Source organism: Ictalurus punctatus, chromosome 12 (genome assembly GCF_001660625.3).
Source record: "Ictalurus punctatus breed USDA103 chromosome 12, Coco_2.0, whole genome shotgun sequence".
Classification (NCBI taxonomy): Eukaryota; Metazoa; Chordata; class Actinopteri; order Siluriformes; family Ictaluridae; genus Ictalurus; species Ictalurus punctatus.
Genome location: NC_030427.2, coordinates 32,504,837 through 32,523,418, shown reverse-complemented (window position 1 = coordinate 32,523,418; position 18,582 = coordinate 32,504,837). Strand labels below are relative to the sequence as shown.

Below are 18,582 nucleotides of genomic sequence, written 5' to 3'. Positions count from 1 at the left end.
GCCCAAAAATACAAAGTGAACAATGAAAGTAGTTTAAAAAAAACAAAAACATTGTTCACTTTGCTACGATTAGGGGACAAAAGGCATCTGTGTGTGAAAGGTCAGACGGGGAAAGTAAATTAATCCGGAAGCTGTCGGAAACAAAAAAAAAAGTGTTCTCTGTTGATGAATGGGATGTGGGGTTGGCACAGGGAGTGGAACACCCTATCAGGCTAAGTGACTTCAGACCCTTCAGACATTTTTTAAACTCCTGTGCGCTACACTCCTGTCCAGTAGGTGGCGGTAATTCACTAAAACTGGTTTACCAACCGCCAATAAACTTCTGAAGAAGAAAAACAACAACACAAACGCACGCTTGGACGCACATCTTCATATGAAAGAGCGCTTCCTTCGCCACACGCTCTTTGGATCTCTGATACTCTGCGTAACATCACTAAAGGTGAGTTCATCTGAAACTTACCACCTGAGCTGCTCGGTTAACAGGTTAGTGGAGATTCTGGAGTCATGAATCTCTGTATTTTTCTTCCAGTGTCCTGATTCTTTACACCTCTTATAATGAAATCAGAGTCCAGACGCCGATCTTTAGGAAAATCTCCACAGACTCCTGCTGCTACTGGCTCAAAGGTAAAGTTTAGTCATGTGTCTGATTTCACTTTTAGCTTTTCAACTCTGAGAACTTATTTATGATTTAAAACATTGTTAAGAATGTGAGATGACATATTCCACTCCGTGGCTGCACTGTTAAAACACGTGTTTAAAATAACTTCATGATGTGTTCATTGTGAACACACCTGGTGTCTAATTAAGGACTACACATTTTGTGTTGCTTTCAGCACAACCAGTGTATTAGTACATTTAACACACACTGTGTGTTCAGCATCACACAAAGATTTAAAAAAAAAAAAACACAGATGTGTTGTTTCTACTCCTGTGTTGTTTCCACCTACAATTATCCTAAAATGCAATTTGTTTGTATGCTAAAATGCTCACAAAATAAATGAACAATTGCATGAAATTCAGGTGACTTGGTTAAAATCATTTAAACATTTGACAGATGTAAGAATGGGAGTTGATGAATCATGTTACAAATCTCCCTCCATCTGGGAATACAGGAGTCCCACTTGCTTCCATGTTAAAAGCTGTAAAAGAACAAAGAGTGTTTAGATGTTTGCTACAAAATATGGAAAATTCTCTTTGGGTTTAACTGAGAAATTGTGTTACAGAATTCCAAATTGTGTAATTTTGGAAATGTGACCTCCACTCTCCTGATGAACAAAATGGTGCTGTAGACTCACCTGGAGAATATATCTGACTTGTTAATATTTATTTTCCTGCCTTTAGCACCTCACTGCCAGTTTTTTCAGAACCTAATTATTTTAAGCTACCTTACAGAGATGGGGGAAAGCATTACAACCTACTGTAACCCCATCCTCTCTCTGTCATGTTAACCTTGTGAAGAACTTTTGGCCTCGACATTACTGAGCTAGCTAAGTTCCGTTACCCAGCATTAACATTCACCGAATACATGAGGAAACACTGCTCTAATCCATCCTCCTGATGCTAATTACTAAAGCTTGTCCAGAACACCTGCTAAATGTATTCTCTCTGTATTACATCATGGTGAATAGCTGTAATGCTACGTTATTGTTAACTCTCAAAAAGGTAAAGGGAATGTCTAACATTACTGTGAGCTGTATGCTAAAGTAAATTATTACCTCAGGTAAGTGTCTAGGTTAGCATCATTCATCCCTCCTGTGATTGGTGACAGCATCCAGGTAGCTAACCCTATTTATACAGAGAAGCAAGTGAGAAACTGATAGAGAACAGGTTCAAACTAGATCAGCGTTCTGTGACGGGGAGTGAGGAATGTGTGCTCAGTGGTTTTCTACTCTAAGGTTGCATCACTTTATCCTTTCAGTAACCATTACCACACTACAAAAAAAACCCAAATAAAGGTACAAGAATCCTGCAGGAATATTATGCAGATATGCTACAAGATTTTCAGCTCACTTTCCTGATATTATTAATAAAGGAACTGATCTTTCTATTGTAAATTTTGAAACAATTAGCAGATTAGCAAACCAAAAGACAAGTCTGCTAACTGTTACCTGACTAACTAAGTTCATTAGAGAAGGAAATGTGTAACACTTATTCCAGATTATTATATTTCCACAGACAAAAACACTTGGAGCTAATCTAAACACATTTGGTGTTTCATCTTAGCAAAATTTTGATGCCAAAAGCAAGGTTATCTTTTTATGACTAGTCTCTGAATTTTATAAACTTATACAGTTTGGTCCACAAGTATTTGGACAGTGACAATTTTTGTAATTTTGCCTCTGTACACCACTACAATGGATTTGAAATGAAGCAATCCAGATGTGATTGAAGTGTAGACTTTCAGATTTAATTCAAGGGGATTAACAAATATTTCATTAACGGTTTAGGAATTGGTCATTTCTTACACAGTTCCTCCATTTTCACAGGCTCAAAAGTAATTGGATAATTGACTGATAAGCAGCTTCATGGCCAGGTGTGGCCTGTTTCCTCATTATTTCATGACAAATTAACCTCTTAACCATCCTGTACAATTGGCCTAAATTCATATCCAAGGCATACCTAAAGTAAAATGGTTTTGGTCTCTTTTGAAGGGTACCACTGAAGTCATAATCAGTGTAAGTGCTGCTAGTTTTGAGTAATAGAAGTTTGAACACACTGAAATCAAAGGTTTTTTTTCCCACTTGATATTTTTTGCATACCGACACCTGCAGATATTAGCTGGAAAACACAATTGGACCACCGCATGAAGCCTTTCCTAGTCCAAGCTCAAATTTGATAACAATACTAAAGAAAATTAATGTTTTACTTGTTTTTCTAAGGGTATGTCCATGCGTTTTACCAAAGTCACTTTTTGGAGACTCCAAAAGGATCCTTGGCAACCATGGACACATAGCTAGGATAAAAAGGCTACTACTCTTGATTTTCTCATTATTTTGGGCACTAATGAAAGGGGGACACTAAGAGCCATCATATCTCACATCCAGTGATCTACAAAATGTGTGTTCATAATTTAAACTTTAGGTTAATTATGTCTGAATATACAGTTTTTATTATGTGTATTAGGGATGTCACGAGAACCAATACATCGGTACCAGCATTGTTAAAATGTGACGGTACTTGTTTTTCTGCGGTACTGATGGTAGCGATTCCAATGAATGTACCGAGGTTGCAATTCTTCTGGAACTGAAGGGTGCAGCAAATATGTGCAAGTGTTTTAGTCCTTCTACAAGTGGTTATGACCTACTGCAAATGAGATGCATAGCCAGACACCAGCTACTGGCAGTGTTCCTGAGGAATCTTAGCCCAATCCACATGAGCAATGGCCTCCAGTTCAAGTAATATTCTTGGGTTTGTTTGTTTGTACAATTGAGTCTGTGGGACTGTGTAAAACAATTGTCTTTAATTCCTAGAGTTAAAGCAATGTTTTTGTTAAACTGCTTGAATTAATGCTGAAATTCTACACTCAAATCATTTATTGATTGCTTCATTTTAAATACATTGCAGTGGTGTACAGAGGCAAAATTACAAAAAAAAAAAAAGTCATTGTCCAAATAATTTTGGACGTGACTACACTATGAGAAATGATGTGTAAGTCAACTGTCTTGGCTTACAGTAAGTCAACTGTCTTGATCATCTTTGCTCATAAAAATGATCAGTGGTTTTTGTATTAGTAAAATTTCCAGCAAATATTCCATAACCACATGGGGACAAAATCTAAAATTATTTGAGTATCAAGAATAATTTTGTTTTCCAGATGTACCACTGCTCAGATTGTGGGAAGAGTTTCACTGGAAGTCTGAAATATCACGAGTGCATTCACACAAGAGACAAGCTGCATCACTGTGGACAGTGTGGGAAGAGTTTTACTTCTCAGAGTCATCTCCAACGACACGAGCGCATCCAAACAGGTGTAAGGCCATATTTCTGCTATCAGTGTGGAAATAGTTTTAATCCTCGCAGTCATCTCAAACAACACCAGCATATTCACACTAGAGAGAGGCCCCATCACTGTGGACAGTGTAAGAAGAGTTTTTCTTTTCAGAGTGCTCTCTACCGACACCAGCACATTCACACAGGTGAAAGGCCGTATCACTGCTATCAGTGTGGAAATAGTTTTAATCGTCACTGTCATCTCAAACAACACCAGCACATTCACACTGGAGAGAGGCCCTATCACTGTGGACAGTGTAAGAAGAGTTTTTCTTTTCAGAGTGCTCTCTACCGACACCAGCATATTCATACAGGTGAAAGGCCGTATCACTGTAGACAGTGTGAGAGAAGTTTTACTCGTCAGAGTTATCTCCTACAACACGAGCGCATTCACACCGGTGTAAGACCGCATCACTGTGGACAGTGTGAGAGAAGTTTTACTTGTCGAAGTACTCTCCTACGACACGAGAGCATTCACACAGGTGTAAAGCCGTATCACTGTGGACAGTGTGAGAAAAGTTATGCTTGTCTGAGTCATCTCCAACGACACGAACGCATTCACGCAGGAGAGAAGCCGTATCGCTGCTCGCAGTGTGGGAAAAGTTTTCGTGACCAGAAGGCCCTCGACAGCCACCAGCAGAGTCATTCAGGACTGAAGTCATACCTCTGTGGACAATGTGGACGGAGCTATATTCATGCAAGTTCATTAAGGCGACACAAGTGTTCTAACTTAGTCATCAGTTCTTGATAAGTGAATTTGTCATTTAAATTTTTTTTTTTTTTTTTTTTAAGGTAGGTACAGGGAAATTTGGGCATAAAATTATTATTATTTGCCATAGGATGTAGTATTCTGTTGCATGGGACTGTATTGCTTACTGTCCACTTTTTAGCAGAATTCATGATTTTGTCATTTTCCTGGTTTCCCCTTACTGTAATCCATCAATCTGCGCCTCTGAGTGAGACACATGACACTTTTTCTGACAAAAGCAAATAAAATCAAAACAGAGGCATTGTATTATTAATATAGGGACCATTTTCATTTTAATTGATTTTTAAATACAAGCTATAATTAGTTTTTTCAAATGTCATGTTGTGCATACTATTGAACTGGACACATTTCCAAGCCAACAGAAGATGGTTGTGTTTACAGGCAATTTGAAGAGAGAATTCTGGTCCAAGTTGCTCTGTCTTTACAGTGTCCATTTAACTACAGTGAACTAAAAAAAAGAAGTATGGGGATGCCTGACCACCACACCCATATGTCTTTTGAACATCCTGTGATGGAATGGTGCCCAATCCATGGTCCTTTTGAGCCCAGTGTTCCTGATAAAGTTTTCAGATTTACTGCAACCCTGACCAGGAGAACACGGTTACACTGTAAGATCAATGAATGGATTTTTGCTGTATATATGTTCCTTTAAGAGGTAAGATGATGTTTGCATAACCTGCAAGTCTTAGAATTTTTTACCACAGGATCACGATCACAATTGTGGATATACAGTGAATGGAGCATTGAGAGAGTACATTACCAGGGGTCTGGGTTTGATGTTTAATAATGCACCAAATTGATACTTTACTTATTAATCAACAAAAATTCTCCATAATGCAAATCATAAACAGGTTTTCTCATAGTTGTGTAATTTCTTTAGAAAATCTGAAATTTTACATTTACACATCTTCAGATGTTTTGCTTTGACACTCACAGGTAAGCTCATCATATTAATCATCCTTCATGTTTTTCCAACTTTAATAACGTTTACCTGTGGAATATTTTGAGCTTAGTCAAATTACATTACTATCAGTTTATTCATTAATAGATCTGTAATGATGCTATTTTATTGAATGCTGAGCAAAAGTCCACCATAAGGATTCTAGTAGAACAGACTAGACATTTCAGATATCTCAGAATAAATCTGACACACTTCCTCACAGCATTGTCACATTCTTACGTTTAATACAGACCAAAGGTTTTTAATGTTTTTTTTTTTTACTTGATTGATCTTCACATAATCTGTTTACTGTGCACTTTCAGTGTCTTTAGATCACCAAGAGGAATATCCATGTCTACACTAGTCTATTCTACAGAGTGGAAAGTCCTTGCTTATGTAGAGAGGACAGAAAAGAGATGGGAATGTTATCTCTGACCTTGACATGTTTGGTCACAAAGACCCACTGTACCAAAAAACACAAGGCAAGGAATAAAATATTCAGCATACTCAAGAGAAAGCTTAGAAACTCGTACTCAGAAACTGCTCTAAATAAAAACTTATGAAGAATGTCATATGTATATAATGGTGGGTCTAAGTCAACAAACCTTATTTTGACAGGTATGTTAAAGGTAAAGATCATAGGAGCCCCCCCCCCACACACACACAAACATACATGCGTCTCTATACCCCACATGTTTCTTGCCATAAATCTCCCCATACACCCCCCCGCAAAAAGAGAGGGAGAGACACACAGAAAATATACTCTTCAGAATAATCAATCTTAATTATTTGTCAGGTGTAGGCCAAACTATATGTTAATTATAGGACTGTTCCCATACACAAGTACAGTGCCCTCCACTAATATTGGCACCATTAGTAGATATGAGCAAAGAAGGCTGTGAAAAAAAGGTGGTTTTGGCACACATAGAGGTAGCCATGTGGAAATGTACCTCATGCCGATGTTTAAATATGGTGGTGGCTCTTTAATGCTTTGGGGCTGTTTTTCTGCCAGAGGACCTGGAAATTTTGTTAGGATACATGGCATCATGGACTCTGATGGAAACTGACAGGTGCATAGCCATCATCCGTGTAGTGTCAGGAGAACTGTTGGATAGAATTATTGATCAAGATCTGAAATACAACTGCACTGGTTGCGTGATTGATCACAGAGTCAATTCTAACACACGTGGTTGAAATACACGTTGGTTAGAGATGTTAATGAACAACGTGCAAGATTTTACTAAAAACTAGGTTACTTTGTTCGCAATAGGTTTTATTTTTCATGTTTGCTGAACCCTTTGAATGCAAACCTTCTCCTGTATTATGCATCTTAACCTGTGTAACCGATTTGTGTGTTTTAAAATTGCTCAGAAAGGAAAATGTTGGTCACTAAAATCTTTGAATACCATATTGAAAATTTTATGCATGCAAGTGTAAACCTTGCTCACGTCATAAGTGTTCTGTGAAAGTTCTTAATCTATAGCTGAGTTTGACCATTCTTGTCTTTGTAAGGCTGGTGACAAGATGTCTGAAATTAGAGAGACCTGCTCTCTGAGGAAAAAGGACTCGCACGGGAATTAACACTCAAACTCTCTCCCACAGAATTAACATCGTCACCTGAGAGAACACATCATGCTGAGTGGAGACTGGAAGATCCTCTCTACATTGTTTCCTTCTTCCTTTCCTCACACCCTTCTCTTTCTCTGTATTGAGATCACCTTAAACACACCCAAGGTCTACAGTGCATCTGGAAAGTATTCACAGAGCTTCACTTTTCCTACATTTTGTTATGTTACAGCCTTATTCATCAAAAAAAATCCTCAAAATTCTACAAACAATACCCCATAATGAAAACATGAAACAAGTTTATTTGAAATCTTTGCAAATTTATTAAAAAATAAAAAACAAAAAAAAGCACATGTACATAAGTATTCACAGCCTTTGCCATGACACTCAAAGTGCTCAGGTGCATCCTGTTTCCACTGATCATCCTTGAGATGTTTGTACAACTTGATTGGAGTCCACCTGTGGTAAATTCAGTTAATTGGACATGATTTGGAAAGGCACACACCTGTCTATATAAGGTCCCACAGATAACAATGCATGTCAGAGCACAAACCAAGCCATGAAGTCCAAGGAATTGTCTGTAGACATCCGAGACAGAATGTATCGAGGCACAGATCTGGGGAAGGTTGCAAAAACATTTCTGCAGCATTGAAGGTCCCAATGAGCACAGTGGCCTCCATCGTCCGTAAATGGAAGAAGTTTGGAACCACCAGGACTCTTGCTAGAGCTGGCTGCCTGGCCAGACTGAGCGATCGGGAGAGAAAGGTGGTGACCAAAAACCTGATGGTCACTCTGACAGAGCTGGAGAGAGGAGAACCTTGCAGAAGAACCATCTCTGCAACATTCTCCCAATCAGGCCTGTATGGTAGAGTGGCCAGACGGAAGCCACTCCTCAGTAAAAGGCACATGACCGCCAAATTGCACCTGAAGGACTCTCAGACCAAGACAAATATTGAACTCTTTGGCCTCAATGACAAGCGTCATGTTTGGAGGAAACCAGGCACTACTCATCACCTGGCCAATACCAGCCCTACAGTGAAGCATGGTGGTGGCAGCATGATGCTGTGGGGATGTTTTTCTTGGAGAAACTTGGAGACTAGTCAGGATCGAGGGAAAGATGAATGCAGCAATGTATGGAGACATCCTTGATGAAAACCTGCTCCAGAGCGCTCTGGACCTCAGACTGGGGCGAAGGTTCATCTTCCAACAGGACAACGACCCTAAGCACACAGCCAAGATAACAAAGGAGTGGCTACAGGACAACTCTGTGAATGTCCTTGAGTGGCCCAGGCAGAGCCCAGACTTGAACCCGATTGAACATCTCTGGAGAGATCTGAAAATGGCTGTGCACTGACACTCCCCATCCAACCTGATGGAGCTTGAGAGGTCCTGCAAAGAAGAATGGGACAAACTGCCCAAAAATAGGTGTGCCAAGCTTGTAGCATTATTCTCAAAAAGACTTGAGGCTATAATTGGTGCCAAAGGTGCATCAATAAAGTTTTGAGCAAAGGCTGTGAATACTTATGTACATGTGCTTTTTTGTTGTTTTTTTTCAAACAAACTTCTTTCATGTGGTCGTTATGGGGTATTGTTTGTAGAATTTTGGAATAGGGGTGTAACATAACAACATGTGGAAAAAGTGAAGCGCTGTGAATACTTTCCGGATGCACTGTATATGCATTACATAACATGTTTTAATGTGAATAAAATGTTGACTATACATGTTTGCTGTATTATTCAAAAGGTCTCAAGGCATCTGGAAAATATGCTCTCATTCCCTCAACAGCAGTTCAAATGAAAATATTACATGTCGTTAAAGGCATACCCACCCAGGGTCCCTCACTCAACTTACCTCCTGTATGTAAATAAGGTACATGCTTCCACAAATATCAAATTATAATCACAAACACCACCATTTGGTAGACCCACAGAGCACATAGATATTTAGGGGAGAGCTGGCCAAAGATTCAGGGAATAGTAATGCTGAATGTAATTCTTTCTTCTTATTATTAATAGTAGTATTGGATTTGGATGTGTTCATACGTGGTTAAATAAATTCTTAAACTTGATTATATTCTGACTTATTCTGAAATTATTGTCTCTAGTAGATTACATTAAGTCCTTGTTACCGCAAATCTGCGACCAGGTTAGTACAGGCTAAAATCCAGGTTTAGGTGGAGCATTGGGGCATGCCAACTGAGATATTAGAGTCCAGGCTAAAACTTTGGTGTTAAGTGTACTTCGTGTGTACAGGCTCGATATGAAATTTCCATTTAGGACAACATCAAGTTGATGGACCAAGTATAAATAGCGTGAAGTCTAAACCTCTGATTATTATATTTCTCTAGTGAAGTGTACATAGGAAACTATGGCATGATTTATATACAGCTAATGTTACTTGGATATCATTGGTCTATCGCTGTAGATTTTAGTGGTCATGACCTCTGACTAGAAATAATGTTACTATAACTAAATGTTACTATCTAAGGGGACTAAATAGAGTACTATTTAGGAAAGGGCAAGCATGGGGCGGTCATCTAAATAGTATTAGTCAATTACCTCTGACTAATGACTGGAGAGTTTGTGACCGTGAGATCCGCGTACATGGCTGGTGCCAGCCAATGAGCGACATGGAATCCGAATGAACGAGCACAATTTAAAGTATAGAATAAACTAGAATTAATCAAATGTAAAAGATAAAAAATTTCAAAATACAACATTGAGGTTTTTACAAATGGAGTCAGATTAAATTTAAGAGAGTCAAACAGAATTGTCATAAAAAATTTTAATATTCTAAATGTATTCACATTGTTCGAAAAGAAAGAAGCACGTGGGAATCGTTCTATCACGTCATTGGATTCCGTTGTTGGACCAGGGTATGGACCCTTACATCTTGACACTCCAAAATGACTGAATGATTGTTGAATAATATATATTATACGCTGTCAGACCCTGGGTTGTATGATGGTGTTGAGAGTTTGCAAAGAGCTATTGTGAAAAAAATACGTAAGAGAGTTAATGATACTGAAATTTAAAAAAAAAATGTGGTTAGCAGTGGATGTGTACAGTCTGTACAAAATATCTACAAAATTTTCTGTTATACTATCTATACACACTGATAATGTGTATAAATATTTTGTACAAATATGCCTGGGTATGTGTGTTATGAAACAAGACCACAACTGAGGTAACTAAAGCTTTTGATTCTATTGTAAAGGCCGGTAGAGTCCAACAAAAAATACAATATATATATGTATATGTATATGTAACACACACACAGTATCTCACAAAAGTGAGTACACCCCTCACATTTTTGTAAATATTTAATTACATGTTTTCATATGACAACACTGAAGAAATGACACTTTGCTACAATGTAAAGTAGTGAGTGTACAGCTTGTATAACAGTGTAAATTTGCTGTCCCTTCAAAATTACCCAACACACAGCCATTAATGTCTAAACCACTGGCAAAAAAAGTGAGTACACCCCTAAGTGAAAATGCCCAAATTGGGCCCAAAGTGTCAATAATTTGTGTGGCCACCATTATTTTCCAGCACTGCCTTAACCCTCTTGGGCATGGAGATCAACAGAGCTTCACAGGTTGCCACTGGAGTCCTGTTCCTCTCCTCCATGACGACATCATGGAGCTGGTTGATGTTAGAGACCTTGTGCTCCTCCACCTTCCGTTTGAGGATGCCCCACAGATGCTCGTGCTCAGTGTCATATCCAGAGGTTGTCTTTGGGAAATAGACATATGAGTGCTGCCAGCATTGCTGCAGAGGTTGAAGGGGTGGGGGGTTTACATTACAGGAAATTATGAAAGCAGTCTCTTCATATATTATTATCTCACAGATCTTTTTGAACACAGGGAGATCATAGGTACATCCAGTGCATATGAACAAACCAACCTGATACTCACTACCATAATGTCTGTACTTGAAAAACTCTTTAGACAGGCTTCTAAATATAATGTCTGACAGTTCTTCCCCACCATGCAATTTACAGATGGTTTTTAATGTTGTAGGACCAAATTCAAACCTTCTAAAACAATAATTTTCAGAGTTAAATGCCAATTGACGATGTTGCTCTACTAATGATTTAATGAGATTCTTGAAATTGTTGCCACATCTTTTGAAAATATGGTGCTTAGCTTCAAATCGCATGCACCACATAAGAGGGCCAATTTTTTTATGCATCTCGTTTAGTGTATCATCAAGTGGTGCTTGGGAATCAACCTCTTGTCAGCAAACAATTCTTTGAATAGAGCATGGTGATCACAGATCAGATGTTTTAAGTAACATCACATCAGTTATGGTGTAAGAGAACACTATATTGACAATCTGTATCAAAAGCAGGTGAAAGTTCCAGTGATTGTTATTCCTTTCAATGGCCTCACCAAATATCAGTGGAGTGTTGCGCAGAAGACACCATGACTGTATGGCATTCAAACCAGGTGGTCGATAACGTAGAACTTTTGGATATCCTTCTTTCGCTCACTGATGCAGAGGAGGAATGGTTGTCTTGTGTCAGCACTCTCAGTGAAGGTAGTCACACTGGCTCCTTCCTGTAGGTCAGCAAAGGGACACAAAATAAATATGAAAATAAAACTCGTTGCATGTTTTTTTTTTACATTATCACTAGCACCTTCACATCTTGTTTGCAGGTGGAGTAAGCAAAAGGAGATGCAGGTCTCAGAATCCCAAAATAATCTACACCTCAAGAATTTCTAAAATTAAGATCTGATATTTAAATATTAACTCTTGCATACCTTAAGATATCTCACAAGATGGCTGGTTGCTTGAGCTGAACTAATCTTGGATGTTTTTTTTTCTGGCCTCTTGAGGTTGGAGGGAGCAGATGCAGCAGCAAAAGGATTGAGGACATATCGCTGTCTCATCCTAAAGACATCACAAAATAATTAAATGACCTCTCTTTAATTATTTTTTTAAAGACTGGAATATTTTTAAAATACAAAACCGTTTATATTGACCATTGTAGTCTTCAGATTCAGGTTCAGTTCCTGACAGCAGCTCCCCCATATTCTTAAGAGTCTTGCAGTTTGCAATGATTTTTGGCTTGAAGAATGTTGACCACTTTTCCAGGATCTTCTGAGACACTTCGTCACCAACCATCATGGAGAAATCCTGGTTGATCTATGAACAAGGTTTATACAGGTTTATACATAACGGACATAAATGGATGAAAGGTAAAATACTAAAAATTAAGATCTGCTGTGTTATTCATGCATACATTTGGGATATAAAAGATTAGAAGGTTGAATTTCTCAGTTTGGACCGGCCTGTTGGTGTTATGGTGATCATTGAACAACTCATTTCTCTACTGTACAAGTGAACTCATTTAATAACTACAGAGAAGGTAATTTCCTTTTCAAAACTACTTCCAAAGTTAAAGATTTTACCACCAATCCAGGTACATCAAGGAAACGAGGGAACAAATCCAGGACTGAAGATGATGCATCCTCACCAACCATCTTTTGTCGATACTGGAAAGGCGCTCTCATCTTCTCTTTGACCACAGATTCATCAGTGGAATATCGTATTGTAGATATCGCCTCCCTGCACTCCTCACCAAACAGCTGTTGACAAGTTAACAGAGATTCTCATCTGGTTTTTGGACCATCCTGAAGAACAGTCTTGGAATGACACCGGGAGCCAGCACAGGTGTTACGTTGAACTGTCTTGATCCTCCATTCAATGAAGAGAGTATTACCCTCAGGATCATAGTAGTGTTCCTGTTTAAGAAAAGACCCAAACAGAGGCATCTCGTGCTTGGCTTCAAGAATGAATTACTCAACACAATAAGTTCACACAATGACTATATAACATTACAAAAACAAGTGGAAAATAGAAAGCTGAGCAACCTATAAACACTCATCTAAAACAAGATCATTTTAACTTTAAAACTATAAAAGGGAAGAAAATATAAAAACACACTGATTTGGGTTTTCAGACAGAATACAAGAACTTACATATCCACGTTTGGAGAAAGGATCTTGGACGTATGGAAAAAGTGTCACAATTCCCAGTGCTTAACTGGTCCTCACACTTGACGATGGAACCCTCCTTTCAAAATAAATCAGTTTACTTTGCAAGCATGTATGTTTTGCAAGAAGTTAAAGAATAAATGCCCCTTTTCCACCAACACAGAATATCATTCTTTAGCTGCGCCACATGAATACGTTGTGATGACAAAGGGAGGGAAGTGACCTCCATTTCTTACCCATGTAGCTCTAACATGTCTGCAACCAGGACGTTCACCATCTTTTTATGTGTGGTATCTGTTAGTGTTTTGGTCTTTTCATACTCCTTGAAGATTTCCTCACCCTTTGGATTGGCCCTCAGAGCACAATCAACTTTCTGCCAAAACATCTTACATTGGTATGTAAGATGTATGTAATTGTATGTAAATTTAAGAGGATTTTTAATGCCTTTCCTTTATGCCGAGAATACATTTACAAAACACTTCTACAGATAAGTATCAATAATAAACAATTATGTAATTGAGGAGTTTAAATGCATTTATTCAAAGCTTAACTGTCTTGCTTCATTCCGGTCCATTAACCCTGTTGGATTCCTCCTCTTTCTTGTGGACTCAAGGACAATTGTGGAATCTGATGAATGGGATGAAGCTGGGGATAGTGGAGTCAGTACAGAGGAAGATGCTTGATCTGAGACCAGCTGAACATCCAGATCTACAAAATCAATTTAAATGTACATGTATTTATCAGTAACAAAATCATTTCAACAAATACTTGAATGGTTACATAAAAAAATATAAAGTATATTATCTTCATTAAGTACTTTCCATATACAAATAAGATGTACTTAACATAATGGTCAATAGTAATACAAATGATAATAGTTTGAGGTCCCTCAAAAAGATATTTTAGATAACACACTATATGCCTCTTAGTTTGCACTGCCTGTGATAACTCATCAAACCCCTGCCTTTTCCCATGCCCTGACATCCTTACCCATTACTGGTAAAGGGACCTTGAAGGTCAAGACACCTGACTTGACAAGTTCATCAAAGACATCTCCTTCCACCTCTGTTCCTGACACATCAGTGACTGAGAGCTGGCCCTCACTGAAACTGTCTGGCTGCAGACTAAACTTATCTGTTACTAGGAGAATAAAAAGTGCAGTACACTGTGATAATACAATATTAAATAGGCATGGAGGCGATTTTTGTCATTTATATGCTAACACTATAGCACTTGAAAACTCTATTTAGAGAATCTGTAATATTGCATGTTCAACTACGGTGATAACAGTATTAAATGCAAAAATATTCCCATAAATAAACTACAAACCTTCTTGAAGGAACTTCTCAAATTGAAAGAATTCATCAGTCTGTGGAACTTTAATATATTTCTGCACTCCTCCTATCTCCACTTTCAACAGCACTTCCTGTAAATGGATATAGAATAACTATTTGTTAATCAAGCCAGGGTAACACAGTCCAAATAGGAGCCAGTTATAATGCCTCTCTAAAACAAAACATTGTTACACAAAAGTGCATTGCGTAATGTGAATTCATGTCAAAACATGCAATAAACATGGCAGCAAATTTCGCACATTTTCTGTCTGTCAGGTAGATTATTGCTTGCTTATGAAAAGTGAGAAATAAAATTGATCATTTGAGGACTATCGCATTCATTTGTCTGGGTTTCGCTATAATTCCTGCACCTGTATAGATTAACATTGTTCATTTCGGAGGCGGGCGGACATGCTCCTTGTGCACTAGCGCCAACTCTCTCGGGACTGCCGTAACGTTATCGCCACCGACCTGCCCGCTTCCCATTGAAAATGAACTGAATACTAGCGGTGTAGGGGTGCACGGTGGCTTAATGGTTAGCACGTTCGCCTCACACCGCCAGGGTCGGGGTTGGGTTCCCACGGCTCTGTGTGTGTGCGGAGTTTGCATGTTCTCCCCGTGCTGCGGGGGTTTCCTCCGGGTACTCCAGTTTCCTCCCCCAGTCCAAAGACATGCATGGTAGGCTGATTGGCGTGTCTAAAGTGTCCGTAGTGTATGAATGGGTGTGTGATTGTGTGCCCTGCGATGGACTGGCACCCTGTCCAGTCCCCCGCGACCCTGAAAAGGAGTAAGCGGTTGAAGATGGATGAATGGATACTAGCAGTGTGGCTTCCCATGTGAAAGTGCCTTTAGTATGCATGAAAAAACCTCTTTGTGAATGAGTCCTTCAAATTTACCCTCCTAACTTCAAATTAACTACCCACACATGTCTGATAATCTGAATTTAAGTTTGATATGCCCAGTCCTCATATCAGGATCTTTCTTCCGTGCAGCTAACACATGCACAGTAAAATCCCTAGTGTTGAATTAACACCCAGAGTGTTCATTTGTGTCCAGTGGACTTATATAAACACTGTAGGGTATAAATTTAACACTATGTCTGTTAAATCAACACTGGGGATTTTGCTGTGTGGGGGCAGGATCTTGTCTAACTTTAGCTAATTAGCTCGCTAATTTTAGCTGTTCTCTTATTCAAAAGACTATTAACATAACTGATGCAACGTCAAACTCAAGGAGATTTTCATTTAGTTCACTTATAGACCAGTAATCAGAAACCATATGAAAGTAGAAGAAACACTTAATTAGGAGCTAATGATAATGTTAGCTAACGTTAACATTAGGTAACTATTAGTTTGTCGGTTCTAGCTTTACTGTTGCTCTTCCTTGCAGTGTCTATAAACATCATACCAATGTATAAATACCTATTTTCATCTGTATATAACAATAGCACACATTGGGTCATCTAATAAACTGTTACTTACTGACACAATGCGAAAAGTCTTCTTTCACAAAATATCCTTCCTTCCACCTGCTATGCATTCCACTAGGGTTAAGTCTCCAAGTCCTCTAAGGGGAGCATTTTAAACACCGTGGAAATCAAACTGATGCACGAGGACAAACGTATGTTCGAAAATACTCCACTGTGTGTAAGGGGAAGGGGAAACTGGTGCAAGCTGCTTAAAAGGTTTCAGATAATTGTCATTATATGTTGTATTTGCACGCTTGCAGTGTAAATTCTTTTGTTTATTATAACGGAAGTGATGTGTTAGTAACGAGGCCGCGTTGCTGATCACGCGCGGTGTAGACGCGCTGATAGAGTGCGAGCACGAGTAAGATCTGTAATGTCTAATTAAAACATTATGATCAAAAATAAACATAAGTAAAACAATATTCCTAAAGGCAGCGAGTAACAGAAACCTCAAGGTGCAGTGAAAGGGAGTTTTTATTACTAATATAGGACTATAGTTTAATTGGGTGCTTTTTTGTGCATCCATAAAAATAATGCATAAATACTATAAAATAAATTTTATATATATATATATATATATATATATATATATATATATATATATATATATATATATATATATATATATATATATATACACACACACACACACATACATTAATAATATTTATTCTGGTGTGTGTATAGGGTTCTTTTCTGTTTTGGACAAACAGTTGTGTAAAGTTTTAATCTGACGTTTATATTTCTAACACTCATTTTGTGGAATTTATTTTAAATAAACAAAAAAAATGGTATTGAAAGCTTGCCCCGCCCCATAAAATTAATCGAAAAAATAATCGGCCAACTAATCAATTATGAAAATTATCGTTAGTTGCAGCCCTAATTCAATCTCTCCTGGCTCATGCTGTTTTTCAGAAAAATCTGCATTCCTTTCAAGGTAGAGCAGCACCTCTCAGCTCCTGCTGTGGTCATGGGTGTGGTGATGAGGATCTTTAGGAGAGTGACGTCTCTGAAAAGACTTCAAGATTCAGCTTACTTCTATTGAACACTGGACAAGCATTCAAAGTGTTGCTCAGTGCATCTTCAGGATACACCATCCATTACTGTTCAAACCTGTTCCCTTGCAGCATGGGGGAACTAACAAAAGTGGTTTGTGAAGGAGAACCGTTCCATTGTGTGTCCCAGTATAGTATCACAGACCTACAGTGAGAAGGATAAAAACATAAAAATTATTTAGTGATGACAAAATGTCAATTTCACTGCAACATTTAAAATGACCCGTTAGTTTACTGACACTGTTACAGTTTATTAACTCACAAAGAGAGTAGTTAGAAATTTCAATAATACAATAGCTATCTCCGACGGCATTTACAGAGCCATCTTCAGGACAAAATGTGTAACAGCATTCTTGGAGGATTTTTTTTTGGGGGGGGGACAAGCTTATCCACATTTTGGGAACGAATGTTATGAGAAAATAATTATAAACAGTCCACCGTTTCTCTATCCCCGTCATTTTCTGAGATTCAGCACATGCAAAATTACAACACAGTCATAGAGCAATAACTGTAAAACACACACATGCACACACTATTAGACAAATGTATGGACGAGTAGAGGAGAATGGACTGAAAATGGCAGAGTTTAGCGTGGGATTCTGAAATCCCAGAGTGAAGCTAAAACACCGAACTAGTTAGCTAGACAAATTTGCGATACATAAAAAACAAAAATGTCGTTTAAAATTTGTGTTACAGAATTGATAGCGAGCAACTACGGCAACATTGAAAACAAACCCGGGATAGACATTCATTTAATGTTATCATCAGAGAATGAGATTATAAAACACAAAGCTGTTACGTCACACATGGCCAACTTTTAAAGAAACATGAATGGTGCAACAGACTAAATGAAGTTTTGAACATCCTAAATAAGTTACATCAACAGTGCCACCTACCAGCGGACTTACCACTAGGACATACTACAGCAGAAATGCGTGGGAAAAAAATGCACAGGTTGCACTGCCTAAATCTGCAAGGTGTTGAATTTCATCCCAAATATTAATCCTCTACTTGCTACTCTGTCATACAACTGATAGAGCATGTGACAACACTTCCTCTTACCTTCTCAGAGGCGGAGTCTCGTGCTGCTGGGCTAGAGAACCAATGAAATCCTTTCCCTTTCGCTGAAGGTGTGTGTAGCAAAGGAATTTTACTCACGGAGTAAGATATATGAATCGTCCCTTTAAATGGACTTCGGTTTATTAAAGAACAATAAGGATTACAATTATCTTAACTCAGAATATATAATGAAAGTAAAATAAATTAAAACCAGAGACTTCGCAGAGTCTGAAAATAGTTTTCTTTTAAGAAGAGACATAAAAATATCCCCTTTTTTGATCGCACCGGATCAGATAGTTTTTCTTCCTTCACAAGAAACTAAAATGAATAACCTTCACCCGAGGCGCAGCCCTGAACACTCGTCTGGTCGAAGCTTATATACACCTCTCGCTTGTG

At 38.3% G+C, this 18,582-nt stretch overlaps 1 protein-coding gene and 1 long non-coding RNA gene across 14 annotated transcripts; one reads left to right on the top strand and one right to left on the bottom strand.

Moving 5' to 3' along the window:
- Positions 1–309: 309 nt before the first annotated feature.
- Positions 310–5,012, top strand: LOC108273023 (zinc finger protein 501). Its single transcript, XM_053683964.1, has 3 exons — positions 310–439; positions 530–624; positions 3,815–5,012. The coding sequence occupies exons 2-3, from the start codon at positions 556–558 to the stop codon at positions 4,736–4,738; spliced, it is 993 nt and encodes a 330-aa protein (XP_053539939.1). The 5' UTR covers positions 310–439; positions 530–555; the 3' UTR covers positions 4,739–5,012.
- Positions 5,013–10,570: 5,558 nt separating this feature from the next.
- On the bottom strand, positions 10,571–18,189 carry LOC108273033 (uncharacterized). Of its 13 annotated transcripts, none has more exons than XR_001814212.3 (10): positions 18,036–18,186; positions 17,022–17,272; positions 14,600–14,696; positions 14,261–14,410; positions 13,256–13,978; positions 12,686–13,018; positions 12,257–12,419; positions 12,035–12,164; positions 11,663–11,830; positions 10,571–11,039 (listed from the first exon to the last, which is right to left on the bottom strand). It is a non-coding gene; the product is annotated as an uncharacterized LOC108273033 (long non-coding RNA). The 13 variants fall into 13 exon arrangements; XR_001814217.3 differs by having other exon boundaries at positions 10,571–11,830; positions 13,256–13,349; positions 13,507–13,978; XR_001814211.3 differs by having other exon boundaries at positions 10,571–11,830; positions 18,024–18,187.
- Between the last annotated feature and the right edge of the window lie 393 nt (positions 18,190–18,582).